Below are 19,517 nucleotides of genomic sequence, written 5' to 3'. Positions count from 1 at the left end.
TGTGTGTCAGCATATGTAATTGTTGCAAGCTCCTATAGAAAAAAACGCTGCCGTCCCTTTAAGTGCTTCCACCAATTCTGATGGCGTGGTAATTTACATATCCCATCCTCCCTCCCCCTTCAGGAGAGCTGAGTGAGGATGTGGAGGCTGCTAGTGAGACCACCACAGACCAGGAGGACCAAACCAAAGACAGAGAAAGTGGGGGGGAGAAGGAGCTCACCAAAGGGACAGGTAAGGCCAATATTTACACCACACTCATTTAGGAAACATGTGGCGCTGCACCTGAATGGCGCTGAACAACAGGCCTTTTGTCTAATTAAAACAAACCTATTTTAACAAAACATATTCAAAGTCTTTTTAAGACATTACACACTCTCTCTAAACAAAGACCTCCCTAAATACAATTCTAGCTTTCAAAGGTTGCACTTTTTGCAAGCAATAAATCCCATCAGGAACAGTTAGGATAAAATATCAAATTAGATAACATGTTCAGGTGACATGTGACCAGTGTTTTCTCTTTGCTCAATAGGTGATGGGAAGAGATGGGCCTGTATGTGTAATTCCAGCTGGGCTCATGTCCAGTGTGTACACACATGTGATAGCAACTACACGCACACAACAGGAGACAAACAACACTAACCTGTGTTATTAGATCAGGATGGTTTTATCTTTGGGCTTTTATATTGACAGGTGTAGGTGTTCAGCCCTAAGCAGGGGGTTGGGCTTAGGGTGAGGGGTGGAGCTTAAGGCCTAAACTATATCTGGCCAACGGTAAAGGTCTTATTTTAGAAGTATTCATGACAACTTTCCAGTTTGAATGGATCAGCATGCATGGATTTGTTTCTTCTCTGTTTGTCGGGATAACTTGAAGGCCCTACATACATTCCATATGTGTAACACTGCATCTTATTATATCGAAAGCAGTTGAGAACCTATTATATTAAAGTTACATTTTTCTTTTTAAAACAGAATTCACTTTATACACCTTTGTTAGAAAAACAATGTTTGTAGTTAAGACATCTCTTTTTCAATAGAAGAGATTTTGATAATGATGACACTGAACAGTAACAGGCATGGATTGATGCTTCTCACTTGTCTAACTTCTTGTGTTACTCCAGGATGTTTTTGATTTACACTAGTCGGGTTAAGAGCTGGAAAACAATTCGGACCTTTTGCATACCTACGTTTTTTATAAAGTGTAGGAAAAAAACTTCATCACAGTGTTTGAAGCCCAGCCTTTGTAAAATGTCTTTGATATTCAAACTTCTATTTTAAATGAGGCTGAGTTGTTTGTGCTCTTTGAAAGGGCGACACTCTTCTTTGATGGAAGAAATAATGATATGCATGCCTGACTGAATATGGCTAAAAGTATGTTTTAGCACATCAAAATAAAGCACTTTAAAAAGCATTAAAATGAGCTGGCCGATTAATAATTCACTCATACCTGTGGTGCACAGGAAGACGACTCCTCGCATTAGGATTCCTCCTTTTTGAAAGGCATGCAATTTGATACAAGCATATTCAGTTCCTTTCCTCCCCTCTGTCAGTCGCTAATCACCAAATAAGTGTGTTTCTGTGTTTTCACAAAGGAAAGATATGCTTGCATATGAAAAATGTACAGCTTCCCAGCAGCTTATTAGAAATGCTTAGTTAAAAATAGAAATGTGCATTAGGGAACCAGGTCTGAGGTTCTGTTTGATGTCAGTGAAAAGTAGGGTGGGTATGTTGGGGTGGTGGGTTCAAGGCAGTGTTGTCAGCGAAAGGTAGACAGCTGTAGTTTAATGGAAGGGTCTCTTTTTGTACTTCAAACTTTTTGTGATTGATGAATACAATGCCCATTCAAAGCAAGCGCAGAAAACCATCTTGTAACGAAAAAAGCCAGGGAGACCTCACAATGCATTCGGTAAACAGAGGAGCGCTTGTTTGGGCTAGTGATTGTCTGAAGATGTTTCTACAGTAGGCACACAAAAAAGTGCATGTTAAAAAATGGTGTCTGAGCGTCTCGGCCAACCTGTTATTTATCTGAAAGGTGTTCGGTCTCCCACTGTCTGAGGCTGAGCTGTTTCTAAGGTCCATCATTAGAACTATTGAAGTATTTCTTCTCATCGTTGTCATGTAGCTGTTGGAACAGAGCACAACATTGTTCCTTACAAATGACAGTCACTGTCAGACAGACAGCATTAGCGAACACAGAAAAAAGGCTTCCTCCTTTTTAAAGCCACTGTCAATCTTATTTTCTCTTTCTTGTTCCACAGCTCCTCAGTATTCATTAAAATAATTTAGAGGTACATCAGAAGCCTTTGTTAAATGCATATGTATTCAGCTTGTCATCTTTTGAAAGATGCCTTCATTATTTTGCTGTTTTTTTATTTATCTCAATATGACACATACAGTATATATACATGTACAGGCATTCAGACATATGTAAATGTCATATGCTCCCCGCACCGCAGCTAAAATGTGGAGCAGCGTTTTGTGATTATACAGTACATTATCATAAGTATATATTATGAGAGAAGAACATACAAAATAACAGTAAAAGTAATTATAAGTAAAATACAAAAATCTTAATGGAAGACGCTCAGGTTGGCCATAGCTGCAATTTAATCATCCTGCATGATTAGTAATTCAAAGGATCATTTGTATTGCTTCGTATGAAATATGTATAAATGTCATAGCCATGAGGATATCTCTCTTTTTCTCTCCTCACTCCTTCTACACCTAGCTGAGACAGCACTGACAAAAGGAGAGAGCTTCTGCATAGGAATGTTTTCCTTCCCTTCATTAAAGCAGGTGCTGTGTTTTTGCAGCAGCTGAATGTATGGGGATGCAGCACGGAGGAAGGCAGGAGGGTGAGTGCTAGGAAGATATAAAGGTTAAGAGAGCAGAAAGAAGAGGAAGGAGGGGAATTGTTAATACGCCTGCAGACTTGGAAACAATATTATTCGACATACTTAACATAAATGTATGAAAAAGGTTTTATTGAAGGTTGCAAGGGGGGGAGGGCGTTGATAAGGAGACATTAGAAAGGGTTTCGTAAGAAAAATAATCCTGAAATTGATCTGGTTTTCCACAATAGAAGAAGGAAAGTCCGGCATATTTTTTAACGAGCATTGTACAAATCTGTGTCTTTTTGGTTGTATTTGTTTGTCCAAAACAATGCAAGATATTTGAATTTAGTCAGGAAAACAGTGCATAAAACGAGTGCTTGAGGGACAAAAAGCTCAATTATCTTGCCACAACTACTGTAAATGTTGGTAAATTGGAAATAATTGTACTTTAAATGATATTGTAAGTTATTTCGTTTTTTTACAAACACGATAATATTAAAGGCAGACAGCACATGTTTGTATGCAGTGAATCCCTTTTTACCATCACTTGCCATGCTGGAATGTGTCAGTGTTAGCTTGGGCCTAATTGTTACTGTAAAAGTGTGTAGGAGTATTTTGACATAGTTTTGAGGAGCACCAATTAAATATGACTGTTTTCACGCTTCTTGTATACAAATGGTGCATTTTATGTTGTTTTCCTACTTCATTTAGCCAGAAAACATTGCTTTTACCTTTTATGTGATGAGCTTGATAAAACAAAATTAAAAAGGTGAAATCTAAATATACATAATCAACCTTAATGCATTCCAGACTGAATGTCTGCACAGATGTTTTGTTTTGATTGTCATGTTGAGGTTTTAGGCATGTGTAGTAGACTTTTGAGGGATAGTAAAATACAATTATAGAGATAGTGTGTTGACACTTATTTTTCATATTATGAAAAAAAATACGGTATGTTAAAACTATACTGTACATATTCTCACAGATGTGTTAAAATAAACATTTTCTTTTTATCTTAAATTATTTCTACAGGATTGTACACTCCTGTGCTGTGTGTTTTACAGCAGGTTTTCACACAAACCAGATACAAAATTGCATATGTGTTATGTGTTAAGTTAAATGTTTACATTATACCTTTGAAACTGTTTAAATGAAGACTGGGCCTCTGGGTGTGCTTATACAACTGTGTGTTTTTGGCTCCATGTCCACAAAAATGTGCTTTTGCATGCACATGTGCACATCCAGGTGTATTGAGTGTAAGTGAAACAGATGTTGTCTTGTGTGCTGCAGATGCTGCCTTTACTCTGGATAATAAACATACCGATTAGCATCCCCTAGACCCAGCACCTTGGCATTGCAGTCTTTTAATTGTGTACTGTTACCATGGACGGTTTTTCTTATAACAGTGCAGATATGTGGATTTAATATTTGCTATGGTTTATGCTTATGGTTAGATACAATCAAATTATTTAAGATTGTTTTATTCTTGCTCTGAACTGGGAGACATGCAGTGCAATGGGAATTTTTTTTGTATTGCTTTTAAACCCTAAGTAGTACTCTGTCTGCTTGATCAGGAAGCCGAACAATGACAATGTTTACATATTCATATCATGTCCTTTGAGTGCTTGTCATCTCTCAAATTTGTAATTCCTTTTGTCTTTGAAGATAATAGGCCATAAATTGTCCTTGTTTGTGAGCCAACTCCCTAAAAGCTCAGTGTTTATGAGTTTTACCACGGGTTGTCTAATGGGCCAGCACAAGCGCTGTCTCTCAAAGCGTCCTGTAAAGGTGAACGTCGTGTCACAGTGTTGTTCAGTGGCTTGAAGATTAATAACGCTTCTGCTAATTAATATCTCCACTCAATTTCTTTATCTCCCAGTGGCTTTTCTTCCACTCTTGTTGTTTAGCTGCATAAAAGTCATACGGCACAGTGAAGTGTTTTTTATCTTGGACTTCATAAATAATAGGAAATGATTTCATATGTAGCTTCAATATTGCCTTTTAAATCAATGTTTCATTTTCTTGTGTTTCGAATGCAGCATAATCACCTGAGAAATATAATATGAAATGCAACACTGCCCTTTATTGCTCTGGGCGCTGACACAAGCTATAGATTGAAAACCTTGATGGAAATAGGGACAGGGAACAGACAATATTCGGGTATTGTTAGCATAGCATTAACAGACAATGACTTGTAGCACTGGGGGAGTTGAGTCATCTCCATATTAATAGTCAACTTGCACAGGGAATACAGATACAACAATTCTACATTGCAGGGAGACCCATCAGAAGCCCTCTACAGTGTGAAGGTGAAAGGTTTTAGGGAGTTTTGGATCAGAGGACATCTTCAGAAAGTATAACACTAGGGAGGTTCATAATGTAGAGGAATTGTGGGCTGAGCCTCAGTTTTAAGTGATTGGCAGACTGTGGCTGTTCTGGGCAAAGCGACAGTAAAGTTATGCAGCCTCGCTGGCTTGCACGAACTGGATGATAGGTTATGTATTTTACAACCGGAGGCCTAAAGCTGCCGCGGCGAGACAGGAACTGTGGTAATAAGGGGGCAGAGGCTCCAGAGATGATGAGGACCCCATGTCAGCCGAATGAGGGGAATTCCAAAACACCACTAATCTTTTTCCCATCTTTCACTGCTTGACTGTTTACTGTAAGTCACTCATTTTAGACTAGTGTCCCAAGGACACAGCGTATTAATGGCAGCTGTGATTGCACTCCTGGAAGATTTAAATGTCAGATGACCTGTTGTAGTTAATTCAGGCTGTGCTGTTCTGTGCTGTGTCAGTCACTCTGTCCAGCAGGCATCTTTTTTTCCATTAAAAGCACAACAAGGTTGTGATTGCTCCAGAGACTGGTGCAGTGTGCTGACAGCCCCTTTGCTGCTTGAATAATACAGTCCAGTTATGAGAGGTGAGACGAGGTGCCAAAGTCCAATTCACTTACGGGACTCGACTGCGCAAAAGCTTCTGGTTTACGGAAAAGGGACATGAATTAATAATCACCTAATTGACTCTTAGGTTTCTCCACTCCTGCCTTGCCTTTTGTGCTTTCAAACAAAAACCCACCCTGTGTATCTGTCAGAAGAGGTTTGGTGTGGATGGGGGATTTGTGTCTAATGACCAGGCAGAAGAGGTCAGCATAGCAGACAGACTCCTGACAGACATTAAGGTCACCATCGGCGGGGGAGCCGATAGTGGTCTCTGTAGAGGACTATTTGTGAATAGGAGAAGCATTAATCAAACCATCCACCAAGGTCAAATACAGATATACACATGTACTGTTGTTCTAGGTCTTTCTAAAGCAGTGTCATAGCACATCTAACCAGAGTCCTTTTGTTTTTCTCTATTGACATCCTTTTTTTCCTCTAAAAGTCCTACAGTATACTTGCTCAATCAGGACCCAATGTTATGGGTTCAAATTGTAGATCATAATGTATCACGTGAACGCAGCAATGTTCGGACACTAGTTTCCAATCTGCCGTGTAAGACGGTGTAGGGAGAAAAAAAACTATATTTCCTTTCCCAACTTGGCAATGTTTTGGTCATTTTTTTCATCACCCTTGACACGGAAAAACAGGATACAGTAGTTGGATGTTAGTCATGGTGATGGTGTAGTGTTCTTAAGAGAAGCAATTGATCAGATTTATGGAGTCCTAATTGGCCATGACGAGAAAGACTGTGTCTGAGTAAGCCTCCCAGCCTTCCATCTGTCCCTCTCTCTCTGTGTTTCTCTCACACACACGCACACATAAAACACTGTGAGCTAGAGAGCCAGTATGGGCCCCTTTCAGATTCAAACAGCCACTTGTTTCACCTCTCTGGTGCTTTTGGAGCAATTGTAGAAATGGAATATACTTTATTATCAATTATATTTATCCTCTTTATCATGAGGTTTAGAGGATACTTGTTTGTAATCCATGTTTGCTTCCTGTATTGTATGTACTTTATATCAGCGGTATAAACCCTATTGTTACCTGCTCTAGAATTAATTTCTTTACTTTGTGTTTCTGTTACGAAACTTAAGTAATTCACAGTGAATGGCAATTATACATATTTAAGCTGTAGCAGCTGCTCTGCTTGTTTCTTTCTGTCTGTGTGGAATTTACACTAAAAGGCAGGTGCTTAAAAGTGTTGCAATCTGATATTAATAGTTTTAACAGATGTCGTTTGGTTGAGGCTACTGTTTGGGTCTTTTGTCTTGAAGAACATAATTTCCTTCACTGCCTTGATGGAGAGACAAAAAGTAAAGATGCAGAGGTCATTATTTTCTAACTAACTCAATAGGCCAGAAAAAGAGAGAATTTATTTTTAAAGAAACATATGTTCTCGTTATTAAATGTCATTATGATCTCCAAACTTGAGTAGTCCAAAGATCAACCAGATAGTTGAGATGTGTAAGTGACCACAGATGTCCCTTGTTGTTTTCCTCGGGAGATGAGTTCAGTTGCAGTAGGAGTGAACTGAAGTGGAGTTGGTGAGGACATCGCCATGACTGAGAGGTTAATGTCAGGGAATGGGAGGTTCCTTTTGTTTAACTTTCCCTTTGTTTATTGGCGGATGTGTTTAATAGGATTGCCTGTGACTGGACCCTAATAGGGCCTCCTCGTCTGATCCCAGTGTCTCTGGGAGATCTTGCAGGCTGCTCTGTCCAAAGCTAGGTCCCCCACTGGGTAATCAGCTCAACTGCCCTCGTCCTGATTGGAGCTGACATTTTAATGTCTTGAGCAGGAGCGTGGTCAGCCCTGCTTAACCTGACCCCCCGCCAAATCACCCTCCCCTTCCAATGCCCTCTGTTCTCAATTTGCCCTCCTAGGACTGTACAAATCACTCCACATTTAACTCTTTATGGGCTTGTTAGGGTTTGGTAAGACACGTCCTTAAGTTTCACAGTGAATTATTTCCACTAGTGACAAAGCTTGATGATACTACAGCTCCCCCATGCTTGCTCCATGTGAATTTAGTCATTTTAAAGTGGTTTGCAGGGGCTCTTGAGTGATGCATTGCTCTTCAGACATGCTTCTTTGTTAATATTGGTGTTGTTTTCATTAAAAGGATTAGCTGTGTGATTCAGTTTTTGAGCTAGTGAAACACTTGAGGTAGCTGTAGGTGACGATAATAAGATATATTTTCAAAGATTGGCAGGAAACCGAGAATGAATGTAGCCCTTTTTTATATTTCCACAGACTGGGCACCGAAGCATGGCTGTATCCTGTGAATATGCTTGTGTATGACTAATCATCCGACTGATGCTTCCTTTGAGTCCAATGGCATGTTTTTGTCATGAAATATTTGACTTAAATGAGAGCTTGTTGTCATATGTGACCTAGCTTTGAGGAAACATTAAAAACAAATCAGGGGGATAGAGGTTTTCTAATCTTGCTGTGCTCTTTTTGTCTTTGTCTTTGTCACAGTCCATTTCCATAGAAACCACAAAACAATAGATAAGGCTTACCTTTTACAGAAATGCCATTGAAACTGAGAATTTTGCTGGCATTTCCCTGCTTTTGGAAACAGAGCTGAGGAATTTTCAAAGATGAGACCAACTGTATATAAATAAAAACATGTATTTCTTGATTCTTAAAAAAATGCCTCAGTGCTCTTTTAAAATTAACCAACATTTAGGATTGGTAGAACTGTCCCTCAAAAATCTGCTTGACCTCTGCTTTTTGCCTTTAAGGTGGTTGAAGATATGTATATAGAAGTCTTCTTACGTGCAGTATGCTCCTATTACAATATGAGGATCACTTAATGGGTAAAGTAAATCTATAGCTTAGAAAAACTCTCAGCTGACATTTGAGCAGATGCATTTGAAACAAGAATAAATATAACAGTTTAACAGTTGTATGATGAGCTTTCAAGATGTGTGTGAACCTCCTCTCATGTTGTAAACTCACAGACTAAATGGAATGAAATCCAAAAATTGCACACTTGCAAATTTATATTTTTCATTCGCACTTGAAAACAGTGTTGTACGATATCCTAAGAACCAACAATGTAATAGACAGCTCACCTGCAGCAGCATGGAAAGACAAGTACAAAATGTGTTGTCTTTTTTATGGGGAGACATGAGTTTGATAACAACACATTCTATGCCCAATTCCCATTAAATGCAGTTTTATCACATTTAAGAAAGACATTCCAAAGCCCTTTATCCACAGTGTTATTGATTGACGTGCTCCCAGGCTGCCAAGTCCTCACCTTGTCTTGACATGTCTGCTCTCTTCTCTTTATCCCTCCGTGTTTGTGTGCGTCTGTTTGAATGTGCAGCAGTGTCTGGCCACTCGGAACGGCACCAGTCAGATTCCCCGATCCCCTCCAAAAGGCCCTCTTCTCGGTCGGAGACCTCGGAGAGCCCTCTCTCCTCAAAGCGTCCCAGGACAGCTGAGAAGAGCGCTGCGGAGCAGGTGAGAGTTACAAACCACACCATATAAAAAAAATGTGATGTCTTCAGATGTTAAAAAACTCTTGCTAAAGGTTATTCCATCCTCAAATACCAATGCCTCATTATAAGCTTGAAAACTCCACATCAATTAAAAGAAGTAATGTAAAAATATACTTCTAATAATATTTAGTTAGTTATCTCACTGACCCTTTTTATATTAGGCAGGATTTTCCCCAGATCTACTCAAAATTATTTTAGCCTTTCTGCTGCAGTTGCACTGCTAATTGTGTATAAGGTGGAAAATCAATATAGTATTTGACAGATGGGAGCACTTTGAAGTAGGTGCCAAGACTCAGTGGTGCTCAGTATTACACGGTTGTTGTGATCAGAGGGATCTGCTTGCTTGAGGGAAGGGGCCCCAGTCTCCCGCCTGATCTACAGCTCCTCTTCAAGCAGGCCCACTGTGATCACTGCACCTATTTCACCCCATTAACCCTTTGTGGATCTGTTTCCCCTCTCCCCTCTCTCTCTGCCACCCAGATGTACCAGTGCCCCTACTGCAAGTTCACCAACACGGACTTGAATCGTCTCAGAATGCACGTGATGACGCAGCACTCTGTCCAGCCAATGTTACGTTGCCCACTATGCCAGGACATGCTCAACAACAAGGTCCACCTGCAGTTCCACCTGACACACCTCCACAGTGTGGCCCCTGACTGTGTGGAGAAGCTTGTTGCCTCAGTAAGTCCCTAATGTTTTTTTTGCCTGTGATTGGATACTGTGTGGTTGGAAAGGTTTAAGTTTTAACTTCATTGTTATGGTTCTTCATTCATTTATTAGAATGATTTGCTTTACCAATTCAAGGTTACCTGAAGTGTTGGTAAATTGGTATGAATGAAATTGTCATGGCAGGTGAAAACTGTTAAGTGGGGTCATCCAGCACCATAGCAAAGAGATTGCATATTATGAAATGCGTATTTTGTATAAGTCAAGGACAACAGGAGAAAAGCAAAACATAGATAAACAAATATATGGCCTTGCTGTATTGTGCATAGCACGAATCAACATTTTGAATTCAATTTCTGTATTCAATCTGTCCCATAGTGTTTCTTCAATTATCTACATAGCCGTTTATAGAAAACAACTGCCGGCCAAAGCCATGTTGTATAGGCCCACCATGCTGCTACTTAAACACAATATGGCCCATCACATTGCAGACAATGGGTCAGGTCAAGGACCAGTGTAAGGCTTCAACAATACCAAGAAGACGAGTCACTAGCTCTTAATCAATCCCTCAGCCTGGAGTGGCTGCCTAGTTCTGAGAACAATTGTCATTCCTTTCTTCCCCCCTCTAAATTGCCAACATTCAGTCTTTTATCAAACACAAAGAATGCTGGTAATTGTGAAATGGCTACAGGCAATCCCATTGGCTCATTGGAAATGATTGGGCTTTTTTGGGATGCATATTTTTTCTTTTCTTTTCTCATTGTCTTAATGTGCCCATCATCATTTGCCAGCTCTTTTGTAATCACAGTCATTTGTGAAGGGGAATTCTTAATCGTTTTTTGGTTTTTGTTATAATTTCAAGATGAGCAGGTCTCTTCGCTCCCAGTTCATTTATACTAAACTGACACTCTTGCCATGTCTTTGATCACTTGTGTGCAAGTCAAAACAAGGCTTTTCATGATGAATATGTTAAAATAATTGTGGCAAGGATTAATCAAAATGTAATGAACAGTCTCCCCACTATATGCAACTTGAGTACAAGCATTGGAAATGTTATTATTCACGAAAAATCAGGCCAAAATCAAGTCTCATATCAAAATGTGTGTATTTCAGGTCCATTCCTTAGGTTGGAAATTGGTAGTTAAAATTAAACCTCAAAATTGGTAGTGTCTGTATCTTGATTAATGTGGTCTTGGACTTTTAAGTCCTGGAATTAGATTTATATTATCTACAATGCACTGGGAACAATGTGTCTACTTTATTTGCATCCTTTAATCGTAATCAAGGGAAAACAAAATGTCTAATATCGATTTTTTTTAAAAATCCTTTTTATTTCCTATTTTCTTGTAAATCACTTAGCAAATCTTTACTCTGTTCTGTCCTGTTAAGCTAAATAGCAATGCAGGACTATCACTGAGTGAAACATTACTGTCTGCTGCCTTCACCCCCCATATAGAAAGTAAATGGCAAGCACATCAGTATGGTAGACGGCAATATTTATTTATTTATAGTGGTAGTAATGTACTGAGCCACTACAAGAGGACAGTGATAGAACAGAGGTAATATAACACACATTAAAGCTAGCACCCTTTTATAACTGGTGAATGCAGATGTTAAGGTGCTTTATCCTATTCACATGTAAGGAGAGGAGTCAATTAATTCTGAAATAGGTGACTTTTATTTTTTGCAAAGCATGCATAATGATGCGTTCATTCTCCAACCCTTCAGCCACCTATCGTCTTTGCACTCCCTCCTTTCCTTTCCACCCCATGTGTCTCATGCTCTGTCTCAGATACAGTATATATACATAACAGTGTATATATAATATATACACACTCCCCCAGTCCTCCCTCTCTCACTCTATGTCTCATTTTCTGTCTGTGCAAGATAGGGTAATGAAAATAATTGTGCTTCATTAATTCTGAGTCTGGCTGGATGATAGCCATTTTGAACTATGTTTGCCAATTAGGCGGTCCAAATTAAAAGTGACCTTGGGATACTACTTCTTCCACTAATCGCCTAATGACGCAGTTGTCTAGAAACAGTCCACTTTGTAATGTAAATCATTGCTTTTTTTGTTTTGTGACTTTCAATGCTGATTGCTTTAATTTTCCACTTTTCATTTTGAAAAGATAGAAAGGTATCAAAAACAAAGAGGGAAATGGCTGGATGTTTTCTGGTATATTTGTGACCTCAGTAACAAAATATAGTGGGCACTTTGGGATGGAACTCTTTTACTTAACCTTAGAAATCCTGTTGTTTGCGGATGAATCTGCTTCATTTGGATTTTTCCTGTGGCTATATGACATGCTAGAGTACATTCAGCTGTGTGTTCACTGTGCTATTAGAGGAGTAATTAGAAAGCATATGGTAAATTAACAAAAATCAACTATACCAATCTAAAAACTGAACTCTTTAACATTTAAATACTTGTTTCACCAGTATGCGTTCTTTCATTTTTTTACTCCTTTGTCTCAGCAATTTGATGGAGGTGGAGAAAGACAGTCCTCATATTCTGACCTCATCCACTTTCAGCAGATTATTATTGTTGCATAGGGTACTGTCAATTATTGACTTTGATGAATTCTCAAGTTTTGGGGATGAAAAAAGGTTATCAGAGGGAGAAATAGGTAGACATTTGGAGGAGAGCATCAGAAATAAACAGAGGTTGCTGTCGTTCACACATGATTGACTCCAACCTTTTGAGAGCGGAGAGAACCAGACTTCCTCTCTGTACTTTTTTAATCAATACCTATTCGTCCTTGAAATATTTGATTTAGAAAAGTAAAGAGAAAAAAACTTTTTCCAAGTTAAACATGTGTACCTTGTTATCAGCAATGACATTGTTTTCCTTTGATTTAACCAATTTGTTAAGAAGCATAGTGTCCAATTTAGCAATTATTTTTATAATATGTGTTTTATTATATTTTTCGGCACTTACAGCTGCACTTCTTAAGTAGAAGCTTCAGCTAAAGTGTTTGGTGGATGGATGCAGTTAGTGCATTGGTGTGAGCTTTAAGCTGGCTGACACTCTGTATGACATGAGGTCCATCATCCTAATTGGCAGCAGCAAAATTTAAGTAGTCGAATGCCAAGCCACGGCCAACTTTACAATATGTAAAAGAATATAGCATTTTTCTAAATATTATGTTGTTTTTAATGTGTGTATGCATCAGTACATGTCTGCTCTAGTATGAGTGATTCATTGGTAAATAATATACACATGAGCAATATCAGCTTCATATCTTGATTTTATATTGAATGTCAATGATCCTCAGTGCAATGTAAAATGTTACTACAGTATACACTTTTATTCCATCTAACCCGGCTTTTTAAACTGCTTTGTGTTTCTTCTTGTGTGTTTGTTGATTTCCTTTAGTCATTTAAATGTACATATTAAATCATATCATCACCCCGCAAGAACTTTCACATTATAATTCCTTTCTGTTTTTGTTTTTCCAGGTATCAGCATCTGAAGTACTGCCAGCCAGCATGTTCATACCGGTACCAAGTCCAGACAGAGAGTCCCAAAGCACCCCTCATGCCACAGCCAACTCTAACTCTGAAGATATAAAGAAGCCTGCTGGTTAGTATCTGACTCTGTTAGAAATGTGCAGGTTACTGCAACATTTATGTGGGATTTATGTTTTTTCAAAAAATACTAATACTAATAATTCAAGTTTTTTTTGTGTAATTGGTGATATTTACTTTGCAATTGCAGCCATCTAACGGAAAGCTCTCTTTTTTATTATGTATTTATTCACAGATGCATCAGATGCTGATCCAGAGAAGGGAATGTCACTCCCTACAGAAACAGCTGAATCTCAAAAGTCACCGCTGGAAGATCAACAGTCAGAGAGGGATGATGCCACAGGATTTCTGTGCTGGAAGAAAGGCTGTAATCAAGTGTTTAAGTCCTCCAACTCGCTCCAGATGCACTTCAATGAGGTTCACAACAAAAGGCCGCAGTTGCCTGTTTCAGATCGCCATGTCTACAAGTACCGCTGTAACCAATGCAGCCTGGCCTTCAAGACTGTGGAGAAACTACAGCTCCATTCACAGTACCATGTGATCAGGGCAGCCACCATGTGCTGTCTCTGCCAGCGAAGCTTCAGAACACTTCAGGCCTTGAAGAAACATCTAGAAACTAGCCACCTGGAGCTGACTGAAGCTGATATCCAGCAGCTTTATGGGGGCTTATTGATGAATGGTGACATTATGGTAATGAGTGACCCATCCCTTGGTGAGGAGCATGGAAGTCTTGGAGAAGATGAGAAAGAGGGAGATGAAAGTGACCAAGAAGATAAACAAAGCCCAACAGGCAGTGACTCTGGTTCACTGCAGGAAGATTCTGGATCTGAACCTAAACGTGCTTTGCCATTCAGAAAGGGCCCCAACTTCACCATGGAGAAGTTTTTGGATCCATCTCGTCCTTTCAAGTGCACTGTATGCAAAGAGTCTTTTACACAGAAGAACATTCTTTTAGTTCACTATAACTCTGTCTCCCATCTGCACAAGGTGAAACGGGCTCTTCAGGAGTCCACTACTGGACACCCGGAGCCCACCAGCAGCCCTGACAACAAGCCATTCAAGTGCAGCACCTGTAATGTGGCATATAGCCAGAGTTCTACTCTGGAGATCCACATGCGCTCTGTTCTACACCAGACCAAAGCTAGGGCAGCCAAACTTGAAGCAGCAGGGGGGATTCCTAGCTCTGCAAGTGCTACTGGTTTAAGCGGCGGTGGGTCCAGCATCAGCACTTCAACATCTAGTCCAAGCCCAGCTAGTAACTCAACTACTAGCTCTACCAACCACAATTATTCTGGGTCTCAAACAGCTCAGAGTATTCTTGGAAACAATATGATCCAGGGTCATATCAATGAGAGCATGGGGAATTCTTCATTGAGCTGCCATTCCTTACCATCGGAGAACCATGAAGTAAAAAAGTCAAGTCAAAAGTGTTCTGACATGCTGTCTGCTAGGGTGCAACAACAGCAGCAGCAGCAGCAGCAGCAGCAGCAACATCAGCAGCAGCAGCAGCAGCAGCAACAGCAACAGCAGCAGCAACACCAACAACAACAACATCAACAACAACAGCTTCAGCAACAACAGCAATTGGCTCAGGCTCAAGCCCAAGCTCAAGCCCAGCTTCAACAAGAGCTCCAGCAGCAGGCTGCTCTTTTACAGTCACAGCTATTCAACCCAGCACTTCTGCAGCACTTCCCAATGACAGCTGATTCACTTCCCCTCCTGCAACAGCAGCAGTTGCTATTCCCTTTCTACATCCCTGGTGCAGAATTTCAGCTGAACCCAGAGATCAGCCTGAGCAACGCAGCGCTTGGTCTAGCAGGTTCCTCCACCTCCTCCTTGCTTGAAGATCTAAAAAACTCTGCCCAGCAGGCCCAGCAAAGTTGCTTGCAGCAGCAATTGATGCACCACCACATGCAGCAGCAACATCAACAACATCAGCAGCAGCAACAACAACAGCAGCAGGCTCAGGGGCAGATGGCTTTGTTGCAACAGAGTGCAGCTCTGCTCCAGCAGGCTGAAAAAAAGCAGAGACTTTCCAACTTACAGAATGAGAGAGACAGAGAAAGAGAAAGGGCCATAAATGAAAAAAATGAAGAATATGCTAACAGAGATTCTACAGACAGTAAGTCAAGAGAAAAGAAAGACATGCAGCATATTGCTATAAACATAAACCATGATACTGGCTTGCCTCCACCAAGGATTGCATCAGATGCTCGAGGAAATGCTACCAAAGCTCTGCTGGAAAACTTTGGTTTTGAGTTAGTTATTCAGTACAATGAAAATAAACAGAAAGTTCAGAAAAAGACAGCTGTACCTACAGGATCAAGTGGTCCAGGTGGGATAACAAGAGTGGTGGACCCCATTGAGGGATTGGAGAAACTGGAATGTGAAGCCTGTGGCAAGCTGTTTTCAAACATACTGATTCTAAAGAGTCACCAGGAGCATATCCACCAGGCTTTCTTTCCATTTCGATCCCTTGAGAGATTTGCAAAGGAATACAGAGAACAATATGATAAACTCTATCCACTGAGACCCCCTACACCAGAGGCTGCTCCTGCACCTCCACAGCCTCCTCCTCCACCTCCTCCACCCCAAAGAGCTCCAACACCAAATATTCCTGTCTCTGCTGCCTCACATACACCTCCAACTGTATCTACCCCACAGCCACAAGCTCAAATTCCCATGCCAATGGATTTGCCCCTCTTCTCACCACTTATGATGCAGTCCATGTCTCTCCAGTCCATGCCACAGCTACACTCTGTTGAGTCAAGCCTGGCCTCAGAACTGGCCATGCTCTATCAACAGCAGCTTACACCAGCCATGCTACAGCAGCAGCAGCAGAACAAGAGGCCGCGGACACGCATCACAGATGACCAACTTAGGGTCCTGCGACAATACTTTGATATCAACAATTCGCCAAACGAGGAACAGATTAAAGAGATGGCAGACAAGTCAGGGCTTCCACAAAAAGTCATAAAGCACTGGTTCAGAAACACCCTTTTTAAAGAACGACAGCGCAACAAAGACTCGCCATACAATTTCAATAATCCACCAACAACAACATTAGAAGAAACAAAAATTGACTCTAAACCTCCTTCCCCTGAACCTTTGAAACAAGAGTTTTATGGAAGCAAGAGATCCTCCAGGACTAGGTTTACTGACTACCAGCTAAGAGTGCTACAAGACTTCTTTGATGCCAATGCGTATCCCAAAGATGATGAATTTGAACAACTCTCCAACCTTCTGGGTCTCCCCACTCGTGTGATTGTTGTGTGGTTCCAAAATGCTCGCCAGAAGGCAAGGAAAAATTATGAAAACCAGGGTGAGGGGGCAAAAGAGGGAGAAAGAAGAGAATTGTCAAATGATCGTTATGTACGCACGACAAATCTGAACTACCAGTGCAAGAAATGCAGTCTGGTTTTCCAGCGTATATTTGATCTAATAAAACACCAAAAGAAGCTGTGTTACAAAGATGAAGATGATGAGGGTCAATATGACAGCCACAATGAGGATTCAATGGATTATTCCAATGACTGTTATACTCCCTCTGGGTCCTCCTGTCACACCCCAATGCCCTCTTCTTCAAGTCTTTGCCCACTTCCACCCTCCACTTCAGCTTTTTCCCAGCTCCCATCCACTGAGAAAGAGGAGGCATTGCCAGCATCCACCTCTAACCTCTTTGATGAGAAGCCCAAGGAGTTACCAGACATTTCTGCTGATCTGGCACGGGAAACCCAAACTTCTATTAAGCAGGAGGTTGTACATCAACCCCAGTCTGAGGCACAACACCATAGACCTCAGAGAGAAGAGAAGATACAAACAAAGCCCATCAAGCATTCATCGTCCTCTTTCTCTCAGCAACAGCAGCAGTGTGGTCCCTCTGCCTCTCAGACAAGCCAGGCTGCATCGCAAAGCCAGCACATGAGCCTCAATGCACATATGACCTCTGCCACACAACAATTGGCACAACAGATGATCCCGTACCAGTGTGATCAGTGCAAGATTGGCTTCCCCTCCTTTGAGCACTGGCAGGAGCACCAGCAATTACACTTCCTTTCTGTGCAAAATCAATTCATCCACCCTCAATTCCTAGACCGTCCAATAGATATGTCTTTCATGCTATTTGATCCCAGCAATCCTCTCCTGGCAAGTCAGCTACTCTCTGGAGCAATGCCACAGATTCCCAGCAGCTCTGCCACCTCTCCGTCTACCCCCACCTCCACCATGAATTCCCTGAAGAGGAAGTTGGAGGAAAAAGCTGGCACTAGCCCAGGAGAGAACGACAGCACAAATAGTGCAGAAGAACGACAGAGAGACAAGAGGCTCAGAACCACCATCACACCTGAGCAGCTAGAGATCCTTTATCAGAAGTACCTATTAGACTCAAATCCTACGCGTAAAATGCTTGACCACATTGCTCATGAGGTGGGATTGAAAAAGAGAGTAGTGCAAGTTTGGTTCCAAAATACCAGAGCTAGAGAGAGAAAAGGTCAGTTTAGGGCAGTAGGGCCAGCTCAAGCTCATCGTAGGTGCCCTTTTTGTCGAGCACTTTTTAAAGCAAAAACTGCCCTTGAGGCACACATTCGCTCTCGTCACTGGCATGAAGCCAAACGTGCTGGATATAATTTAGCTCTAGCTGGTATGTTACCTGATCATGAGGGTATGCAAATCAAAATAGATGGTCTAGATACTTCAAGCTACTCTCAAATGGCCCCAGCACACAGTGATGGACATAGCTCCTCTATGTCACCAGTAAACAAAATCATGGATTTGTCTCCTAGGGCTCTACTTAGCCCTTCATCTATTAAAGTTGAGGGAATGGAAGATTTTGAGACTGCAACCATGTCTTCTGTGAACCTCAGCTATGATCCAAACAAACTGGATAATGACGACTGCTCTTCTGTGAATACAGCTATCACTGACACAACCACAGGCGATGAGGCCAATGCTGATAATGACAGTGCTGATGCAAAGCACAGCCAGCATAGTGGTGATTACCTGTCTAAGTCTGGTGGCACAGCCGCCATCCTTGAAACTGATGACCAGATGTCTTCAGGGCTAGTAAGCCCTGCAACAAGCTATTATACTAGGGAGTATGACGAACATATTATTGAACACAGTGAGACGTCCAGCCTGGCTGACCCCTGTTCACCAAGTCCTGGAGCCTCAGGGACCAGGAGCATCGACAGTGGAGATCGACCTGGCCAAAAGCGCTTCCGGACGCAAATGAATAACCTTCAGCTGAAATTGTTGAAATCCTGTTTCAACGACTACAGGACTCCAACTATGCTGGAATGTGAGGTACTTGGCAATGACATTGGACTTCCAAAGAGAGTTGTTCAGGTGTGGTTTCAAAACGCTCGTGCCAAGGAGAAAAAGGCAAAGCTCAACATGGCCAAGCACTTTGGAATTAATCAGACATCCTATGAGGGGCCGAGGACGGAGTGCACTTTGTGTGGTGTAAAGTACACTGCTCGCCTCTCTATCCGTGATCATATCTTCTCCCAGCAACACATCAATAAGGTGAAGGATACCATTGGCAGCCAAATCGATAAGGAAAAAGAATACTTTGACCCTGCCACCGTCCGCCAACTTATGGCCCAGCAAGAAATGGACCGCATTAAGAAGGCCAATGAAGTTTTAGGACTAGCGCAGCAGCAGGCCATGCAGCAGCATGGTTTGTTTGATAACCCTGCAATGCAGGCTCTGAATCTTCAGTCATCGTATCCAAATCTGCAAGGCATACCACCAGTCCTTTTGCCAGGGGTTTGCAGTCCCTCTCTTTCCAGCTTTAACTCATCTAATTCAGGTATGTCATGAGTTGGATTCATTCTCTGAGTAAACGCAAAATATTTGAGGTGGAGTTGCAGTTGTTTTTTAAACTGTAATTTACCAACTTACAAACTAAAGTCATCACATATAGTACTTAAATGTAAAACTCAGTGATTGCACCAAAGAACACACTATCTATATTATTACCATCAGTCTGTGACATGTACTCATTTATACTGCACACATACAGTACGGTAAATTGTG

At 41.1% G+C, this 19,517-nt stretch overlaps 1 protein-coding gene across 1 annotated transcript in view; it reads left to right on the top strand.

Moving 5' to 3' along the window:
• Nucleotides 1-19,517, top strand: part of zfhx3 (zinc finger homeobox 3) — a 134,077-nt gene that overhangs the window by 107,756 nt on the left and 6,804 nt on the right. The window contains 5 exon segments of the mRNA XM_034196870.1: nt 124-231; nt 9,110-9,246; nt 9,765-9,965; nt 13,413-13,536; nt 13,717-19,290. Coding sequence (XP_034052761.1) covers nt 124-231; nt 9,110-9,246; nt 9,765-9,965; nt 13,413-13,536; nt 13,717-19,290 — 6,144 coding nt within the window.

The sequence above is a fragment of the Gymnodraco acuticeps genome, unplaced genomic scaffold (genome assembly GCF_902827175.1).
Source record: "Gymnodraco acuticeps unplaced genomic scaffold, fGymAcu1.1, whole genome shotgun sequence".
NCBI classification, from domain to species: Eukaryota; Metazoa; Chordata; class Actinopteri; order Perciformes; family Bathydraconidae; genus Gymnodraco; species Gymnodraco acuticeps.
The sequence above is the reverse complement of the archived record's forward strand: the minus strand, read 5'-3'. Positions and strand labels throughout refer to the sequence as shown.